The 13,255-nt window shown below is 41.2% G+C and overlaps 1 protein-coding gene across 2 annotated transcripts; it reads left to right on the forward strand.

The window, feature by feature from the left end:
- The first annotated feature begins 136 nt into the window (after positions 1-136).
- LOC107601639 (protein LBH-like) lies at positions 137-12,367 on the forward strand. Of its 2 annotated transcripts, none has more exons than XM_016293890.1 (3): positions 137-200; positions 9,324-9,411; positions 11,502-12,367. In XM_016293890.1, exons 2-3 carry the CDS (start codon positions 9,334-9,336, stop codon positions 11,700-11,702), a joined length of 279 nt encoding a protein of 92 aa, XP_016149376.1. In that variant the 5' UTR covers positions 137-200; positions 9,324-9,333; the 3' UTR covers positions 11,703-12,367. The 2 variants fall into 2 exon arrangements, with proteins under 2 accessions (XP_016149376.1, XP_016149375.1); XM_016293889.1 differs by lacking the exon at positions 137-200 and adding an exon at positions 1,743-1,838.
- The last annotated feature ends 888 nt before the right edge of the window (positions 12,368-13,255 follow it).

Genomic DNA, 13,255 nt, shown 5'->3' on the forward strand with positions numbered 1-13,255 from the left:
ACAAACACTCACACACACACACACACACACACACACACACACACACACACTCACTAACAAACACACTCACACACACACACACACACTCACTAACAAACACACTCACACACACACACACACACACACACACACAGTGCTCTCTGTCCAGAGATCTGCTGGATTGTAGCTCTATCTAGTGGAGAGTCTGGAGTTGTTTGTGAGTAAGTTGATTTTCTTTCTGTTTTAAAGATGTTTTCTTTGGATTGTTTGAGAATGTAGGAGAACATAACTTCATTCATTTGTGTTTCCTGCTCGCTAAGTTTCACATACAGAAACTAAAATCTGGCTCTAAATCTCTCTTGTCTTTCTTCACATCCCTTACTCCAAAAAAAACAAAAAAACAACAGCAACAAAACATGGTTACTATAGTTAAACCATGCTAACCACAAATTAACCATGCTTTTGCTGCACTAACCATAGTTTACATTTACATTTACATTTAGTCATTTAGCAGACGCTTTTATCCAAAGCGACTTACAATTGAGGGATACATAAAGCGATTCTTCTTAAAGAGGCAAACAGACACAAGAAGTGGTTGTAATACCAAGTTCTTAGACCACGAGGCGTCGCTCACTAGCGGATCTCAGGCTTCTGGAGGGGATGTAGATGTGTAGTAGTGAGTGGAAGTAGGCGGGTGCTGAGCCTGTGGCTGTTCTATATGCAAGCATCAATGTCTTGAACTTGATGCGAGCCGCAACCGGCAGCCAGTGCAAGGAGATGAAGAGAGGTGTAACATGGGCTTACCGTGGTATTTGCAGTAAAACCGTGCTTATACCTCCTAAAGCCCAGAAACAAAAGGTTTTGTGAATTTAGTATTTTTTCAGGTCACTACATTGTTTAGAGCATAAGAAACAAATTACAATTTTGAAAAATGATATTTTATGCTATAGACCAGGATAAAAAGACAAGAATGAACGTGAGTAGGCAAAAACAATAAATCATCAATACATTTTTAGGTATTTTTTTTATACCAAACTTTGTATAAAGATGAATCTCAACTATGTTACGAAAGATATAACAGAATGATATCCCAGTGTGCTTGATGCAGTATGTGTGTGAAATGGACATAAGAGCGTTTACAGTGTGCATCACTGTATCTGTGGGCCACACGTAATGAAAAAAGCAATAATTAGCAATATTTTCATAATAATATCTCATGTTTCATAGGAATATTGTTCTCTAGCGTAACTCATTGTTCCTTCACTTTGCTGAAGCTTTTGAAGTGTCTGCATCTGTTCTGTGTCAGCTGATGAGACCAGCCGAGAGATGGCGCTGTTCCCCAGCCTTCCTCACAGACACTGCATGTTTATTCGCATGTTCTCTCTTTTCATGTGCATGTGAGTGTAGATGTCAGCTGCAGCATATATGTCTAAAGGATTGTCTAATTAACTTATTGTTATCGTTACTGAAATAATGCTTACTGTATGGCACTTTTTCAGTTTAAATTTGAAATGCTACTATAATTTATGTTTTCTATAAATGCATTGAATTACTTGTGCATGTAAAGAATAAAAGCAGCGGCATCTCCAGCTGCATTCAGTGTGTTTTCTTGTATGTGCATCGCAGATCTGAGTTTTCTAACCTGCACTTTTGCACTCATTGACAAGCTCGGCGTCATTGAGGAATTCTGCGAGCGCGGTGTGGGCGTGGCTTCCGCGACAGGCCACGCCTCCTGAATAAAAGCCCGCACGCAGCGGCTCGCGCGGAGACCCAGCAGCTGATGAGGTGCGCTCGAGACGCTCGCCGGCTGAAGACCCAGCGATATTTCCACTGACTAGCAGCGGCTGATGCGCCCGCAGGTGAGACCTGAGCATCCTCTCTTAACTCGTGCATTGCGTTGTTTTGGCCAGCTTATGGCACTAAATATGGCTCGTCGGTTCTGATTGTGCTGCTTTAGCAGTTTATCAGTCAGCGTGTGTGCTTGGCTTGCTCGGTCAGTCTGAGTCACGTCTTCATTCCTCTGAAGAAGCAAAGGTCACGTTCCGTCATGAATCGCTTTCCACAGACGGGTGTTTCCATCTGCAGCACCACAGAAGCTGTCCCAGCAGTGCTGTTTCACCTGCAGCTCCCCAGACCTCCTGCTCCTCGTGACTGTGGAATGAAGATCATTAGTTTAGTTCCTGCAGCTCTCGCATTGAGTGCAGTCCTTCACATGTGCTCCACAGATTGCTGATGGAGAGCTTGCATGTAAAAGCAGATTCATATATGAGGACATGCACACGGCATCATTTTTCTTTGAATTAACATTTTGTCACAGCTCCAGTGTTCGAGCTCATTCTGATTATTTCTACAGAGCTTTCAAAACAGCTTCACAGTAAATGTTGTAAAATTCATCAGTTATCAAACCAATTCAGTTTCAGCTGAGAAGCATCTCTACAGAAGAGCTCTTACAGCGTCTCCTCGTCTGGATGTGGACATAACTCCTGTGCTGTGTTTGAGGATAATGATCTGAACCTGTGCCTGTGATGCTCTGCTCAGCCAGTGTCACACGAGTTCACCAAAGCTGCATTTATTACATCAAAAATACAGTAAAAACTGTGAAATATTATTAGAATGTAAAACAGCTGTGTTCTGTGTGAATATCTGTTAAACTGTAATGTATTTCTGTGATGTGCAGCTGTATTTTCAGCATCATTCCTCCAGTCTTCAGTGTCACATGATCTTCAGAAATCAGTATAATATGCTGATCTGCTGCTCGAGAAACATCTCTGATTATTATCAATGTTGAAAACAGTCGTGCTGCGCAATATTTTTGTGGAAACTGTGATACACCGTTTTGGGTAAGTTAAGAAATTGATACTTTTATTCATCGAGGACACATTAAATTGAACATTTATAATGTTACGAAAGATTTATATTTCAAATAAATGCTGTTCTTTAAAATTTTCTATTCATCAAAGAATCTTAAAAAATAATATGCATCACAGTTTCCACAAAAAATATGAAGCAGCGCAACTGTTTTCAACCGTGATAACAATAACAATGATTAAAAACTGAGCAAAAATAATAACTGATAATAATTATAAGTGTCATCTGGGTCCAAAAAGTGCCTCTTAACACACTACACAGTCTAACGGCCCGTTCGCACTAAACACAATAACTATAATGATAACAATAAAGGTATAGTTTAAAAATGGATTTGAAACTTAAAAGTATAGCAGAGTCCACTCCAAAAACTATACCATTAATGGCAAAAATGAGCAACATCATTGGACTTTTAGAATTATTTTTTTTTTTTCCAGCTGATGAATGATAAACACATTGACAGTCAATCAGAATTCATCCAGCTTTAAAGAGCTTAAGCATTTAAAGCGGCATGCTTAACAGCTAATGATGATTCAACATGCTCAGTCGAGTAAAAAGCTGCGTCGACAGATGCTCACAAACACAGCGGCATAATACTCTTTGCATTATTTTATCATTTCAAATATAACAAACTCTGTGTGTGAATACTATTGTAAATCGCAAAGCGTAGAATCACACTAGAAACCCTCCTCGATCACACGGCACACATGGGAGCTTATTTCATATCAATGGCAGGTGAAGCACTAAACGACAAGCCTAAACACACGAGCTAAGAAAAGAGAGGACAATGGTAAAGAAATAAATCCTGGTACAGTAAACCAGCTGGACTGAGCGACACAGAAATGTCTCTTTCAGACAGTGGGGCGTTTTGAAAGAATAGGCCATAAAAGTCTGAGTGAGTGTGTGTCTGAGTGAGTGTGTGTCTGAGTGAGTGTGTGTCTGAGTGAGTGTGTGTCTGAGTGAGTGTGTGTCTGAGTGAGTGTGTGTCTGAGTGAGTGTGTGTCTGAGTGAGTGTGTGTCTGAGTGAGTGAGAGAGTGAGAGTGTGTGAGTGAGTGAGTGAGAGTGTGTGAGTGTGAGTGACGGAGTGTGTGAGTGAGTGAGTGAGTGTGTGTCTGAGTGAGGGAGTGTGTGTGTGTGAGTGTGTGTGTGTGAGTGTGTGTGTGTTGAGTGTGTGTGTGTTGAGTGTGTGTGTTGAGTTTGAGCCGTGGTTCTGTAGTCTGGTTGCGTTTCTTCTCTGTCTGGATTATTTTAGCAGGAGGCTGGATTGTTCGGCTCTCTCTTCCTCTCCTCTGTGATCTTTGTGTTTTATTAGGCTGATATTCTGTTATTCTTCTCTGCGCAGGATGTTTAGACGTTCTTCTGCTGAAATATCACTGGCAGCGCTGAGTGTTTATCGCTCCGGTCTGTCACTGCTCCTCACCGGAGCCAGAGAGAGAGAGAGTGTGTGTGTGTGTGTGTGTGTGAGTGAGTGTGTGTGTGTGTGAGTGTGTGTGTGTGTGTCTGAGTGAGTGTGTGTGTGTCTGAGTGAGTGTGTGTGTGTCTGAGTGAGTGTGTGTCTGAGTGAGTGAGAGAGTGAGAGTGTGTGAGTGTGAGTGAGAGTGTGTGAGTGTGAGTGACGGAGTGTGTGAGTGAGTGAGTGAGTGTGTGTCTGAGTGAGGGAGTGTGTGTGTGTGTGTTGAGTGTGTGTGTTGAGTTTGAGCCGTGGTTCTGTAGTCTGGTTGCGTTTCTTCTCTGTCTGAATTATTTTAGCAGGAGGCTGGATTGTTCGGCTCTCTCTTCCTCTCCTCTGTGATCTTTGTGTTTTATTAGGCTGATATTCTGTTATTCTTCTCTGCGCAGGATGTTTAGACGTTCTTCTGCTGAAATATCACTGGCAGCGCTGAGTGTTTATCGCTCCGGTCTGTCACTGCTCCTCACCGGAGCCAGAGAGAGAGAGAGAGAGACACTTTCTCTGACTGACTGTCTCTCATCTGAAACCTCTTATCTTATCGAGCGCATCTGATTCTGATCAGCATAGTTTTCAAACCTTTATTTTAAGTTTTGACTGCTACTGTCACTATTGCACATCATTTAATTCAGTGTCTTTATGAGCTGCTCTGATGTAATGGTCCGGCGTTATTGAAAACATGATAATGAATAACATTCACTCACATGATATTTTTGTAAATTATAGTATTTCAGACAGAGAGTAAATGAAGTGGATCAGACTCATTCTAATGAGCGTGATCTAGTTTGACGTGTTCTAGTTTGGGTTTGCAGTGGTCTAGTTGGACTGAGCTGTCATTATGAACTCGTTATGTGGTGGGGAATTTGAGTCTGATATTAACATCTCGCATTCGAATAAAGCTGAAAATACACAACGCTAGGGATCCCAGTGATTTGAGCACTTTACAAATCCAGTCACACTTTCAAAGAAGGGAATCTTAATGCAATGTAGAATCAACTTGAAATGTTTGTCAAATGTTTTACTGTTGTGATGTATTCGGATAATAATAATAATTTTCAGGTTTCAGTCACTGCTCATCCGGATTATTCATGAGCATCAGCAGGGCAAAGTAAAGAAACACAAGACCAAGAAAACACTTTTGATTGAAAACAGCTCTCAGAAAACATTTGCACAGATCATAAGTGAACACAGACCAGGACTATTACAGAAGCTAACCATTAAAAACATGTTCGTTACTTGAAATAAAATAAACGTTAACTGAAATAAAATAATACTGAGATTAAAAAATAAATATTAAAAATGACAAAAAAGACAGAATTACTAAAAATGCAACTAAAATGAAAATGGGGGGAAAAACTATATTAGTACCTCGATACTAAATGACACTGACACAAACCAAATGTGAAACAAAATCGATTTAATCGACAGTCCATATCTGTACAAATGCCTTTGAATGTTACATTTGTTACGTTTTCTGAAGCTGTGGATCAGCATGGCCTCTGTGTTCATGCGTTTCATTATTTGACATCTAATGATCATTCATAAATATAAACCGATAAATAGTATTCAGTTTTGTTGGATTTAAAATCATCCAACAGTGTGAATGGAAAGTGGAGTAAAGGTCGAACATGGATCGTCCCGTCAGCTCTGGGAGGCCGTGTCACGAAATCAATGCTGCTGCTTTGGGAGCTTGTGGAAAATCCCCTGAGCTGGAATCTGGAGTGCTTCTGAGTACCTGCCTCGGTTTGGCATTGGCCTCGCCATCACTGCGTCTCTGTCTGTGTGGTTTCTGTCTGACTGCTGTACCAGAGTTTAGACTTTAAATAGCCAGTGTGAGAAAAAGCTTCAGGGACGAGTCCCATCACGTCAGTTTAGAACACTTTAGTGGCATGATTGTAGGGGTGTAACGGTAAACCAATGCCACGGTTCACGGTTTTAGAGCCACGGTTGGGTTCTGTTTGCTGTGGAGGTTAATAACAATAATAACAATAATTGCTCTCTGTTAGTTCATGTTGATTAAAGCATTAACAAATGTGACCCTGGAGCACAAAACCAGTCTTAAGTGTCAATTTCATCATCTGAAAGCTGAATAAACAAGCTTTCCATTGGTGTATGGTTTGTTAGGATCGGACAATATTTGAAAATCTGGAATCTGAGGGAGCAAAAAAATCTAAATATTGAGAAAATCATCTTTAAAGTTGTTCAAATGAAGTTCTTAGCAATGCATATTACTAATCAAACATTAAGTTTTGATATATTTACGGTAGGACATTTACTAAATATCTTCAAGGAACATGATCTTTACTTAATATCCTAATGATTTTTGGCATAAAAGAGAAATGTATAATTGTGACTCATACAATGTATTGTTGGCTATTGCTACAAATATCCCCCAGCGACTTAACACTGCTCTTGTGCTGCAGGGACACAGATGAGACTTTAAAAGTTCCAAAGACCAAAAAATCTATTGCCTTAAATTAAAATAAATAATACCTAAATAATGCAAACAAGTCATTGGACTTAGGCTACATATAAAAATGCATGTGCCATGGATAAATAAAATGGAATAGCTGGGCAATAAGGAAATGATTTTAATCAAATATGTAATAACTCAATCTGACACGGAGCTGTTTGAGAGGCAGCTGTGTGCTTTGTCTGCGCGCATGCTTTAGGAAGGGTTGAAATAGCTTGAATGTTTGGATTCAACCTACATGCTATAGTGCAGAAATGTAATGTTTGTGGGATTTTCCCGCTTTATAATCGCAAAACCTGCGGGAATGTGTAGAATTACGCACAATGGCCGCAATCCCGAAAATTCAGGCCCTGGTTTTATTGCACAAGATCAAGCACAAGTGAACTAAGAATTCACAACATTTTTATAATACTGCTCTCATTGTTATGTTATGAATATGACGTCCCAGTCATAGTTATTAATGTTCTGCATTGTTGTTTGTGCTGCTCGCGCTGTAGAGATAATCACTGTATAGGAGGCCTACAATGAAGCGCTTCTGCAGCGTAACTCAACCAAATGCATCTTATATGAGATAAATACATATGCACATAATAATGTACACGATATACATATATAAAGAAAACATTGCAGATTATAGTTCCATTGTTACACCCCTACATGATTGCGTTAACAAAATTACACAAAACAAACTCCTGTTACGCAAAACATTCCTGTCACTGAAACAGTAGGGAATGCCGCTTGCAACACCAGGGTCATGGGTTCAATTCCCAGGGAATGCATGAACTGATCAAGTGTAAACCATGAATGCAATGCAAGTCACTTTGGATAAAAGCGTCTGCCAAATACATGAATTTAAATAATGACGGGGGAAAAAAGTATAATATAAAAATAACAGTTCTGCTGTTCTACTTGACAATCGAGCAGATATGAAGTCTCTCCAGGAGCCTAGATTAGTGTGTCGCTCTTCGGCTCGTAGGGTTCGCGCTCAGTGTCATGATGATCTGACCTCTGAACACCTGCAGCGCTGGAGCGATCCGCCAGTCTTCTGAACCCCGAGCCGTGGGAAGTTTCCATGTGTCTGCACTGTACGAGCCTCATGCACGCCCACGGTTCACTCTCGCTATGAGTGTGATCAGATCTGCGCTCACTCTTGTGTAATTGGTCATTAGTGAAATGAAAGGCTTTCACATTTTCATTCAGTCGGGAGATTTTGGGATTATCCCATGGTGGATGAAGCCGCTGACGTCGTCTTGTTTCTAACGTGTTAGCAGTTATGCAATGTGTTTCACATTTTGACTCATGGATGAGGGAATCTCAATCATCTTTAGCATCCTACGCTCCACTTTACTTAAAGGGGTCATATGACGTTGCTAAAAATAACATTATGTTGTGTATTTGGTGTAATGAAATGTGTTTATGCGGTTTAAGGTTCAAAAAACACATTATTTTCCACATACTGTACATTATTGTTTCTCCTCTATGCCCCGCCTTTCTGAAACGCGCCGATTTTTACAAAGCTCATCGGTCTGAAAAGCGAGGTGTGCTGTGATTGGCCAGCTATCCAGTGCGTTGTGATTGGCCGAATACCTCAAGCGTGTGACGGAAATGTTACGCCCCTCACCATACTGTGATGATGTCCTGTCCGGCCGGAGCGACGAGACAAACACATTAAAACCCATTATAAACCAGGCATTTGTTGCATCCAGTGGGGACATAATTACTGATTATAATGACTTATACTGTCTTTTTACACGTTGTGTTGCATCGCGCCGCGTAAACATAAAACCATGTGCATTTGTGATCGGAGAAATGACAAACTACAAGCACTACTCTACACTGCTCAAAACTTCTTTGCGTGCACATTTGGGCGTCATTATGCAAATCTTCCCACATAGTGAGGTAGATATGTGGGGGCGTGTTAGAACGAGCCGTTTTAGGAGGACGTGGACGAGTCTTAACTTTTATAAAGAATATCTCTTTGGATTTGAGACTTTAGTCTTTGCAACTTTAGGGATCTTATCTATGCACAATCAGCTTGTAACACTCCAAAGAGAAAGGGACAATTGAAATCGCATCATGTGACCCCTTTAACTTCACCTGCTGTCCGGCCTTTAGTCGGAGCAGATTTGAGCTCAGAGATTCGGTTCGCATGGGTCAGATGGATGTTCACTTCATCCGCTTGCGTTGGGAATGAATGAGTGACTTTTATTAGTCGGACAGTGGAGATCCCAGCATGCTTTGCATGGACAGAAACGGACGTGTTGAGCTGCAGAAGAGCTGATGGTTTGGGGGTTTCCAGTGTGGTGAAGAGTGAAGCTGCGCTTGAGGATGCTTCATGAAGGGCTTCCTGTATGTTGTTGTGCTCAGAAAGCAGTTACCGTGCGGTAAGAAACATGCTCGATGCAAGAGACTGGTTTGAGTTTGTTTTATTGTATAACTGCGTGATAGAATGCATCCTTCTCAAACGCAGTGCGATCTGTTCGTTCAGTTCTAGCAGAGACTCTGCTGGTGATGTGCGTGCATTGAGAGTAACTGTGTGTGTTGTGTGTCCTGTGCAGCTGAGCCGTGATGACTGACGTGATGATCAGCGCCACACCGATGGACGACATGAGGCTCAGTCCCAGCAAAGACCGCCTGACCTTCCAGGTAACGTCTGCTCGCTGCCTGTCTGCTTGGGTCTGCAGCTCCAGCTGCTCCTGAACGCTCAAATAAATTTAATTCGGTAAAATTTAATAAAATCCGTGTTGTTTTTTCCCCCCAAATTTCATTTAGATTTTTTACGAAATTCTATTTGATGTTATCCCAAATTCTGCTTTCTCTGTTTTCATTTTTTTATTACATTTTAATAATCAAGACGGATGTCTAATCGGTTGAATTCATAAAACTTCAACAATTGAATAGTTTCCCAAAATATTTATTTTTAAAACCAATATTAGAGCCCCATGAAATATGTTTTCAGAAATCCTGTGCTGTCTATTTTAATTTTTCTGCATTCTGTTTTATGATTGATTGCAAATGTATTATCAAAACAGTATTCCTGTAACAGTAGAGTTTGGTGCTTGCGTTAAATCCCGGGGAATGCATGAACTGATAAAGTGTAAACCTTGAATGCGATGTAAATGTATCAAACAAATGCATAAAGCTTTAACGAATTAATTAAACTTTTGAAATGTAATCCGATGGAAATGTAACAATTCCTTTTATTTTAAAAGGCTGCACAATAGAGGTTTACAAAATTGTATCATATTCAGTAAGGTTTTAAAAAACTGTATATGTATTATTATTATTATTTTAACCGACTTCACACGCACTAGTCCGTATCACCATCTGATTAAGTGTACAGCCCTACTTTTGATTTATTCATCCAACATTTGCCAAATTCATTCCGTGTCACGCAGTAAATTCCATTTTTTATGATGGATTCAGTCCGTGTTCTCCACACTGCAGAAGTCATATAGCCATGTGAAGTCATGTGAAGAATAAAACGCATCTGTTCATCGCAGCCTCCTGTCTGCTAGATATTTGGATGCTCTAAGTGCAAATGAGTTCTGACTCTGTAATGCTTCACCTGAGCGTTTAGAGATGAGAAGGTCTGCCATTAGCGTTCATGAGGATTTGAACCGTGTCATGAACTCATCTGAGCTCCTCTGGAGTTTCCGGTGTCTTGAACCGTCTCAGGAGGTGCTGTGGAAACATTTAGTCTCTTTTTAGAATGAAGGGCTGAAAACCTTCCTCTGGGGTTTTTGTTCAGAGTTTAATGGCTGATGGTTATTTTTAGTCTGGATTTTCAGTCTCATGCTCTGCTGTTGTTTATGGATCGGGGGGTCAGACGAGGGTCTCATGGTTCAGTTCCTGTTATAGAACATGTCTCTTGTCCTTCTTTTCATCTGTTTTCTTTCTCATCATTCACACACACACACACACACACACACACACACAAATGTTCTTTCCACTGGCGGGTTGCCCAAATTGTGTTATTGGTTTCCCTGCCGCTCATGTATGTCACTGAATGATGCCGAGCTAAAAATACACCTCACTTCATCCAGAATTCAGCCGAACGAGACTTCAGGACGTCAGGGGAAGAACGAGTGTGTGTGTTTGTGAGTGTGTGTGTGTGTGTGTGTGTGTGCTGGAGTTTCCGGTGTCTTGAACCGTCTCAGGAGGTGCTGTGGAAACATTTAGTCTCTTTTTAGAATGAAGGGCTGAAAACCTTCCTCTGGGGTTTTTGTTCAGAGTTTAATGGCTGATGGTTATTTTTAGTCTGGATTTTCAGTCTCATGCTCTGCTGTTGTTTATGGATCGGGGGGTCAGACGAGGGTCTCATGGTTCAGTTCCTGTTATAGAACATGTCTCTTGTCCTTCTTTTCATCTGTTTTCTTTCTCATCATTCACACACACACACACACACACACACACACACAAATGTTCTTTCCACTGGCGGGTTGCCCAAATTGTGTTATTGGTTTCCCTGCCGCCCATGTATGTCACTGAATGATGCCGAGCTAAAAATACACCTCACTTCATCCAGAATTCAGCCGAACGAGACTTCAGGACGTCAGGGGAAGAACGAGTGTGTGTGTTTGTGAGTGTGTGTGTGTGTGTGTGTGTGTGTGCGAGAGAGAGTGTGAGTGAGTGAGTGTGTATGAGAGTGTGTGTGTGTGAGAGAGAGAGTGAGTGAGTGAGTGTGTATGTGTGTGTGTAATCTGACTGAATGTTCTTGATGTTTATCTGCTCAGATCTTTCCGGATCCCTCAGACTTCGAGCGCTGCTGTAAGCTGAAGGACCGTCTGCCGTCTATCGTGGTGGAGCCGACGGAGGGCGAGGTGGAGAGCGGGGAGCTGCGCTGGCCTCCTGAGGAGTTCCTGGTGAGCGAAGAGGAGGAGGAAGAGTGCGATGGAAACCTGCAGAACGAACAGATGCAGAACTCTCAGCATTAGAGAGGAACCAACTGACTCTCTCTCTCTCTCTCACACACACACACACACACACACACACACTGATTCCCAGGGATAGAATAGAGGATCACACCAACGCATACAGAACAACTGATCCACTGACATCCGTTCGCTCGGACCATGAGCTGGACTTCATTCCCACCAGAGTGTGTGTGTGTGTGTCAGAAGATTATTCCTAATGGTGATGGTCTGTCCTGCACTCATTCCTGTTATTTACATGCTTTTCTGAATAACACCAATCTTCCTGACCAGATGCCATTAGTGTTTGTATGTGGATTTTACTGTTAATATTCTGTAGATGAATGACCGGTAAGATGTCTTTAGTGTGTCAGTCTGCATCAGTCCTGAATTCTGTCGGAGAAACCGCAGCCGTCTTCCTTTCATCTGATGTTGCTGTATTTGTCCACAGCAGGACTGACCGTGTGTCATGTTCTTATGGATCCTGTGTTTGTGTGTCTGTATGCAGTATATATATATATGTGTAGATGTCAGTGTTTGTGTTGCGGGTCTGTCACAGAATCACTTCCTGACTGTTCATCTGTAAAGACTCAGGGAGTTTGCTCTTATTTTGTATGTACACTGCTTCTTCTCTGACCGACAGAGGCTGTAAATAAACCATTTGAAAGTGCTTTACAAACCAGTGCTTCCCGAGAATCTCTTCAGACTCTGTGTGTTATAAACGGGAAGAAAACCTGGAGGAAATACACAAATGGAGAGAGAGAGAGAGAGAGAGAGTGTGTGTGTGTGTGTGTGTGTGTGGGTATGTGTACCTACTTAAACATATTTTTCAGAAATAATTTGTACCCAGAAATTAGTTAAAACTGAGAAAACCTCCTTTTGGGGATGTCTGTATTTGTAAACACGGCATAAAAATGTAGTAAGTGTTTTTAAAAGTGTAGTAATGCAGTCAGTTTTCTGTTCGGGTTAGTTTGTAGTATTTATAACTAGCTGTATATAGAAAATAATAGAGGTCTATACAATATTACTGTAAAGGTATGTTTGTGTGTGTGTGTGCAAAAGCTTCTGCTGTGAATATACTCTATTTTTCTAAGCGTTTGTTTACATCTATGAGCTGCTTTGTGAGCGTGAAACAGGCCGTGTGTTTTTATCCTGGTTTGTTTCTCTCTCGATGCGACTCGCCACTCAACACAAAGACTTTAAACATATTGTGACTTCCTGCAGAGAATCTATGTATGTGTGTGTGTTGTGAATGTGCATGTATACTGTATTTAGTTTTGCTAACCGCACGTTGCCTTCCTGCCTCCATAGGCTCACCTCGAAACTAGCACACTTCCTCTCCACAGAACAGAAATGCTGCTTTGAGCCTTGCGTTTAGTTTAAATTATTTATCATTTATTGACTTTTTCAACCAGCTTTGTATTATTACAATATCAGTAATATTTGAATGTTTGCCCATGTGCAGCAGGAGAACTTCAGACAGATCTAGGGCTTCTGTGAAAACTACAGAAAGCACTGCCGTGGCTTTGCATCCCTGCTCACGGACAGTCGGATTGAGCCCAGTGCATTATGGGTGT

Source organism: Sinocyclocheilus grahami, unplaced genomic scaffold (assembly GCF_001515645.1).
Source record: "Sinocyclocheilus grahami isolate Dianchi unplaced genomic scaffold, SAMN03320097.WGS_v1.1 scaffold309.1, whole genome shotgun sequence".
Taxonomy (NCBI): domain Eukaryota; kingdom Metazoa; phylum Chordata; class Actinopteri; order Cypriniformes; family Cyprinidae; genus Sinocyclocheilus; species Sinocyclocheilus grahami.

What these genes read in the sequence shown, in the direction of transcription:
- LOC107601639 (XM_016293890.1), top strand. Translation starts at nt 9,334, where the DNA reads ATGACTGACGTGATGATCAGCGCCACACCGATGGACGACATGAGGCTC. An exon ending in AAGACCGCCTGACCTTCCAG is followed by an intron (nt 9,412 to 11,501) that starts GTAACGTCTGCT and finishes TTATCTGCTCAG; the next exon opens with ATCTTTCCGGATCCCTCAGA.